The 8,029-nt window shown below is 38.0% G+C and overlaps 1 protein-coding gene across 1 annotated transcript in view; it reads right to left on the reverse strand.

Moving 5' to 3' along the window:
* The window catches only part of LOC107600654 (slit homolog 2 (Drosophila)), an 88,599-nt gene extending 80,869 nt beyond the window's left edge, over window positions 1-7,730 (reverse strand). The window contains exons 1-2 of the mRNA XM_016292601.1: window positions 7,714-7,730; window positions 5,120-5,191 (exon numbers count right to left, since the gene is read on the reverse strand). Of these exons, the coding sequence (XP_016148087.1) occupies window positions 5,120-5,191; window positions 7,714-7,730 (89 nt within the window). The remainder of the gene's footprint in view (window positions 1-5,119; window positions 5,192-7,713) is intronic.
* Between the last annotated feature and the right edge of the window lie 299 nt (window positions 7,731-8,029).

Raw genomic sequence — 8,029 nt, forward strand, 5'->3', positions numbered from 1 at the left:
AAAAATGTAAAAATGTAAGGGGGTCTGAATACTTTCCGTACCCACTGTATATATATATATATATATATATATATATATATATATATATAATATTTTTTTGGCTTTTTGTTTGTTTTTTTGTTTGTTTTTGTTTTTACTGTGCTCCAGTAGGTCCAGATAATTTCAAACTTGTGTTAAGTGCGTTTCATGCTGGCTGAACTACTAAAAATACATTCACTTTACTTAAAGAAAATGTGGAATCCGATTGAAAATGGCAGATTAAATCCATGTTGAGAATAACAGCATTTAAGATGTTTACAGAACACAAAATAACACTGTTAGTTAAATGGAATTAATAAAGTAATCTTACTTTTAAATATTCTAGAGTATGTTAACTAGAACTGACTTTAAAACTACCTTGATATTTATTACTTCATCTACCTGGGAACAGTTTGCTTTCTTTACTTTAAACCAATTCTTAAATTAACTTAAATTAAAGTTTTACTTTTAAGCTTGCTTTGCAAAAATAGGCGATTGGTTTCCAAACTTTTTAAAGTAAACTGAAATTGTTAGAATTGACAGTGTACAATTGCTCACAATTTTTGATCGGATATTTTATGAAGAAGTTTAGCAAATGGTGTGCAACAGATTTAGCCTTTACCTGTTGTGTCTTGCTTAAATATTCTTATTGGCATATTTTTAGACAGCATAGTAATGAACTGGCAGCTTCAACAGACTATTGACTCATTCTACTCAAAGCTGCAACCTAAAATCGCAAGTTTTTTAATGACCAAGAAGTAAAATGCATTATTTCGAATCCTCTGATCACTTATGAGAAGGCAAGAAAATTATGTCTGAAATGCAGGTCATGCAGATAAACACAACAACACAAGAAAACACAGACTCTGACATACATGTACACACATGTCTACAAGCTTGAGGTTTTTCCATTATGAGTCATTGTCACTATGGCAACAGGCTATCAACTCCTTTCCTGTCTTCATTAAAATCTGATTATGAATTTAATTAAATCCCACACATGCACACTCATGTACGCACACACACACACACACACACACACACACACACACACACACATATACACTCGCACCTAATAACGCTATACTTCAACAGACAGGCAACACTTCACTCTATTGTATCCATCTTTAATTTCAAAACTGTTCCCACCAACTCGTGTGAACAAACAAGGTTCAGCAAGTGTGTGTGTGTGTGTGTGTGTGTGTGTGTGTGTTGTGTGTGTATGTGTGTGTCTTGTGAGCTGAGATGACTGGGGTTAAGCGTCCACTCCGCAGACAAAAGCCAAACTCTCTACAGCACTGTGACCTAGGAAACGCCGAGCTCGGTAAACACACACACGCAGACACACACTCTGAGATGGCAAACACTTTGGCTTGTCTAGCATTTTGTGTGCGGATTAAGCAAGAAAACCACTATGATTTTTCACCCCGAAAACTCGTGGCACATTGCTCAAGAAAACCACATAGTCAAAGCCATATTTAAAATCAGCTAAGCGTGTGTGAACCCAAAGCCACTGCTAACAGACATGGCAGGAATATGAGGATGTCTGCTGGCATATTCACATATTCAACCTCTCACTATTTCTATGCATTTAAGTTTCTAATCTTCTCACGAAGCTGTTCTCATAACATAACGTCAGTGTTCCCAGAGAATTCAATAATGTTTTGCTTTGGTTTGCAAGCGCTGTAACACAAGCAGGCCTGATCATTTTAATTTATCATCTGAGGTTAAAGCTGTAATTTCAGCACTACTATTACAAAAATAATTGCAAAACATAACAGAATTACAAATGCAACGCTTATTTTTAAAAAGAGACCACTTCATCTGTCATTGGTCAGTCAAGCAGAGAGTTCCACCCCAAAGTCACACCATTGGTTCAAAATAAAAAAAAAAACAGTTTCTTCAGAATATCTTATTTTGTGTCTTATTTTTGTGTTTAGAATTACATGAGGGATTAATTTATGGATGAACTATCCCTTTAACCTAAAAGAAAAATCAGACACTTCAGCTTCAAGAAGGGATGCCAAACTTTTCATCTCTTCATCCACGGACATAAGAACGTTGATCAATATCTTTCCTTATTATTCAAGAAATGTATGCAGAAGCAGCTTACACAATCACCATTGTAAGGCATTTGATTTGACTTAATAACCAAAGACAGGCTCAATAAAAGCCACACACAGACGTCACAACTGGAGAAATTCCTTCGATGGTCAGAAACACCCACAAACACACTCAAGTTTGCACAGTGTGAAACAGCACTAACGGTTACAGGATGAGGGATGACGGCTATGTGACATGACAACAGTAACGTATGTCATGTAGCAAATATGAGCGGGCATTCGCGCCAAAAGATATGTTTGTGCCAGCTTAATTCAGAACAAAAAATTATAATAATAACTGCCCCCCCCCCACCAACCCCAGCATCTACAAAATTACAGTTAAGACAAAACATCACAGGAAAAACCATTGTTTTGTCATGCACTGGTCAACTTTGAGATTTTGGCCTATTTTTCAGACTAGTGGAAAGAAAACTTCAAAAATACACATTTGAGCGTTGAGCTCTTTATTGATTTGCATCTGTAGATTTCAGTTGCATCACATATCTTTAAAGGAAATTTCCTCAAAGTTTTAGTGTTTTAATTATTATTATTCTTTCTTTTTCCTATCTATATTCTGAAGTTTTTTACAGAGGGGTTTGTTCATATATCTCTGACCTAGTTTATATAACATTTTATTCCTAAAAACAAGTGAAAAGTTTATTTTTATTTAGAAAATTTAATTTCAGAAAACTTGTAATGCAAAATAATTATTTTAAATGCAATGTAATTACCTAGGGTAATTTCCTAATTTACCTAGGGAAGTATCTATTTCTTAAAATGATCACCTGTTATGTCTTGCCTTCAATATTTCAGGATATTTTAATTCACTCTCTCTCTATCAGTGTTTTTTCTCACTCCATCTGTTTTTTTTATTGGTGTTCCACTCTCATTTTCAAACTACTGTTGGGTTTTTACAGAGTTCTTAATGGACTCTCACAACTCTGACCAATCTCTCTCTCTCTCTGCCTTCACACCACCTCTTTTCTCTTTCCTTTAAGGCCCTTTCTTCTTTCTTTCCCGCTTTCTCAATATCCAAACACACACAGCTGGGACGGACCTGCTGTCTGTGAGAAATGTTATCTGAACGTTCTCTCCAACATACCCAATGTTATTCAAAGGTTTTCAAACAGGCCTGGCCTCTGAGGAGACAAAAGGCAGAAATACTTCAGCCGCTACTGTGGCAGCGGCCGTATGTGTGTAACCATAACTCATATTCACACAGACACACACACACAAACATATACGCGCACACACACGTACAGCAGAAGCCGGGGTCACTAGGGCACCCGGCAAGATGAACAAAACAAGCTCTAGAAGGTTCTGTCACCCACTACCAGACCATCCCCCTCAAAAAAAAAAAAAAATAATTCTCACACACGCCATCTAGACACATTAACATCAAACCTGATCAGAGGGGCAGAGGGAGAGGATGCGCAGAGACAAGAAAGAAAGAAAGAAAGAAAGAAAGAAAAAGAAAGAAAGAAAGAAAGAAACACACGTAAAGCAGCATAAAAGAAAGAAGGGATGAGAGAACAGGAAAAGGAGCAAAATAAAGCAAAATGAGATAGACAGAGTGATGAAAGAGGCAGGCAGATAAAAGCTGCACATGTTAGCCACAGATGTAGACGAGCAGAGATAATCTAATGAGGAAAGAACATTCTGTGTGTATGTGTGTGTGTGTGTGTGTGTGTGTGTGTCAGGACATCGAATCAAATAATTCTATCAGAACGTACACTAGCAGTGCTTCCTCTTTCACACCTGCTACCATCTTGCTGAAATTGAGTTGACAGACAGACCAGAAAAATCCTCCATAAGAATCATAAAATCCTGCACACACACTTTCATTGACTTCTACTGTTTTTTTCTTTTCTTTTTATACTGAGCTAATAATATTTCGTATCCCAAACATTCTGAGTTTTTGCATTTTCATTAAAACATTGTTTAAGACGTTTATTAAGCCATTTTCCATTGGCTGGTCCACCAGTGTGGCTCATTTCAGATTTTATTATCCCTGAGGGGACATTTGGTCCCAACAATCTATAGGCACAACTCAACCTCTTCACAAACACACTCACACACAATCTGATGCTTTTAAAAATGAAACAAGTAAACAGTGTTTTGGTAAACACATTAATCTATTTCTTTAACATTTAATTTTAAGATTAGCATTTTACTTGTCACAAACACACACACCTGATAGTTGAGCCTGAGGATCCCAGTGTATTTTTAGGAGACCACACACACAACCATACCATGTCTAGAACATGAACAGTGACTGTATGACTGCAGAAACATGAGCAATATGTGCAGCACACACACACACACACACAGACACACAGACATTTCCTCCATCAACCTCCTGCAAAGTCCGTTAGAATGTTGTTTTTCCTGGTAAAGCTGTTAGCGCTCGCTATCCTTCCTCTCGCTCTCACTGAGCAGCAGATGTTTAAGCGTGTATCTCCTTTTAACTCAATTTAGTCTGTTCATGGTCTGAACCTCTCTTACTGCTGATCCCTAGATGTCCTGCATAACTCAATTATAAACACACACACGTACACACACAATCCTGTCTGGGAGTAATGAGCGAGATTTAGAAGACAGATCTCAAGATTTTGCTGTGTTTCTGCTATAATTTTCCTCCAAATTTAATGTCACTATCTTTTGTTATTAATAAAAATGTATTAAAACCAAATTTACAAACCAAACAGCAACATTTTAACGTATTAAAAAGTCATCCTAGATGTGAAAGATCCCAGATTCAACTGCAGCACAGCAACAGAAATAAATGAAAAAGCAATATAATGTATCTAAAATAAGTAAATACATTTGTAAAAGCTACATTAGTTAATAAACTTTGGAAAAGAGACAAAAATCCAGTTTAAAAAGGCAACAAACGGAGAACTGAGTGAGACAGTGAAAAGGAGAGAAAGAAAAAAGAAAGGGGGTGAGAAAAAAAAACAGGGAGAGGAAAGAGAGGGGCTAAAAGATAAAGGACTCACAGTCTGAAGAGTTTGGTCGTGCCCAGAAACAGCAACTCCGGAAGAACCTGAAGATTATTCCTGTTGAGACGCCTGCAAACACAGACACACGCAGCGACATGAAATCACACAAAACACACAGTGGTGCAGTTTATGTACATTCACAAGTGCAAAATTCAATGACTGTGAGGCACCAGAAATTGTACGAGGTCTATCAGACCTTAAACTATTTGCAGAAAGTCTAATCTAACATGTGGGGTTGTCTGCTGACAAAACCGACAGCAATAAGTTATAAAACAACTGGAATAATCTACCCCAGTGACATATTAAAACATCAGAAAAATATGAACACAGTAAATATTGTAAATAGATTCCATATGAAACATCAGATCTAAATATTTACAGAAATATGCACTGATTGAGCTGTGCTCAAGGAAAATACTTCAAAAGTTTAATGCTATAAAATATTTCAATTTGGGCCTGCCATTCATCAACTTGAGCCTTGACTGTGTGTGTGTGTGTGTGTGTGTGTGTGGCTGGCAGACACTGTCAGTGTGTGGGGGCATCTAGCAAACACACGCAGACAAAGAACAGCCCAGAAAAACAGATGTGGGAAAAACAAACAGAACGTCTCACACAAAGTGAAGCAAAAGAACTTACAGTGCAAATACACACAGACACACACACACAGACACACAAACACATATGCACACACATCATGAAAGGAAATGATGCATATTTGCTTAAATTCAATGACAATTCAGTGCTAAAAAGTAATTTCTCACATTCTCTTGCTCGGTTCTCTGACATGGTAATAAACTGTGTAATATTCCCGACTAGGTCATGTATAATAGACATTGTGCATGACAATCAGCACATATATAATACCCACTGTGCATATTAATGAAGAGTGACGCCACTGCTGTCTGTGTGTTAGATTAATGAGGCTTGAGATTAATCAATAATGTTTTTAATACCAGAATACAGATCGTTCAGAGCAGCTTATTAAGCTCCCAGGTTTTGAGAACTTCTACAACGGCATTATGAAGTCTGCTGATAAAGGGAGAATGTTAAAATAATACAAACACCCGATCAATTCTTGCACTCTGATGTCAGCATGCAAGATTTACCACACGTCAATCACACAAGCCGGAGTTCTAAAGTGAACTCTGCCTGCACAAAGTACGAAACCATCAAGCTTTCACTCTTCCTCGCTGTTTTTACGCCCTCACTTTCTCTGACACACTCTTGCAAACACTCGCACACTCAAACACAGCAGTCGATGACATCATCGTTCAGCTTCTGGGGTTACATCATTCCATTTGAATATTTAATGAATGATGAAATAATAACGAAGCACACAGTGCTGCACACTCCAGAAATGCCCACGTGTTTCACTCAGGCACAGAGGACAGCCTTCCCTGAGGACCCCGCTGCAGAAATACACAAAGACACACACACACGGTGCTTAAAGAGAATAAGATCGACCCTTAAAATAGACGAGTACACACAGACACACACACACTTACAGATAGAAATGCACATAGTCAGACTCTGACACACACACACACACACACACACAGAGATGTGCACTCACAGTCATTTCCAAGGAGGGCCATAAAGTGAGATGACTTTTAATGCCAAAAAAGAGCCAACAAGACTGAACAGAGGAAAGAATGAATTGAAAGTTAGTGTGAAGACACACACTGCTACTGTAGCATAAAGCACACATGATCCGCAATCAATCACATATAGCACATGAGATACGTTTATGGCTTGATTTATAAATCAGTAGGCTCAGACGGGCCACCCACAGTCTGCTCACTGACAGGCTTATGCATATTGCACACAAAACTGGAAAGCACTTTTTTAATTTGGCAAGTGCTAATCTGATTGGCTGAATCTGCCCAACTTCCTTATATGCACAAAAATCCAGAAGGACACAAAGTCAGGTACTGGCCTGATACAATGAGAACATTTGACAATGAAATAATCGTTGGATTTGCGGAAGTTTTCTAAGACAGTGGTATCAAAAAGATATTCAGCGTTTAGTAGCAAGTTAACTTGATATCCACTGTCAGAACTATATGTTAATCTTTGATTTTGCAGTTATTTATCAGTTGTTGATAGGCAGATATTCTGATCACAGAGTCTGTATTCCTTTTTACAATATTTTAAGGTGTTTTCTGAACAACTGTTCATGGCAGCAACCACACCTTTATTTCATTGTACACAGGTCCGGTATAAACTATATTAAATTAAATGAAAAACAAAACAAAAAATGAAACAATACAATAAAAAAAGTGCTTAAATTACACAGTTATTCCTGCGAAAATGGGCAGTTGAGAATGAGCCACAATGTGGACTAGACCATATGCCATTTAGTCAAAGGTCTGCCTGCGTAAGACTGAATCAGTGACCATGACAGTTCGCAGTCTCAATCCACACGCCATTAGCTCACAACCAACAATTAGCCCAACAGTGTGTGTTTGTAAAGAAATAAAAGGGGAAAAAACGGGAAAACAAGCTGCATCACAGAGGAAGGAAAGAGAAGGCATGAGGAAAGGACTGAGATGAGAATGAGAAAAAAGTCCTTCTCCATAGGCTTACTTTACCTGACTGCATTGCTCATGACTAGCAAGCCGTGACGAAAGGTGTTTGTGCATATGTGTGTGTGTCTAACAAGGGGGGTCATACGTGGAACAGAGTCACCACTTTTCCTCCCTACAGGAGGTCGTCACACCCAATACCTAAATGCATCCCCAATACGCATACACACACACACACACACACACACACACACACACACACACTCTCACACATATTTATGAAGGGCCCTTGGTAAGGTCATTATAATGCCTGTGCGTTCTAATCCTCTCAGCTATGCAGTCACCCTCCAGCATTAGACTCCTGCTTTTGTACAGGCACAGT

Source organism: Sinocyclocheilus grahami, unplaced genomic scaffold (genome assembly GCF_001515645.1).
Source record: "Sinocyclocheilus grahami isolate Dianchi unplaced genomic scaffold, SAMN03320097.WGS_v1.1 scaffold288.1, whole genome shotgun sequence".
Lineage (NCBI taxonomy): Eukaryota > Metazoa > Chordata > Actinopteri > Cypriniformes > Cyprinidae > Sinocyclocheilus > Sinocyclocheilus grahami.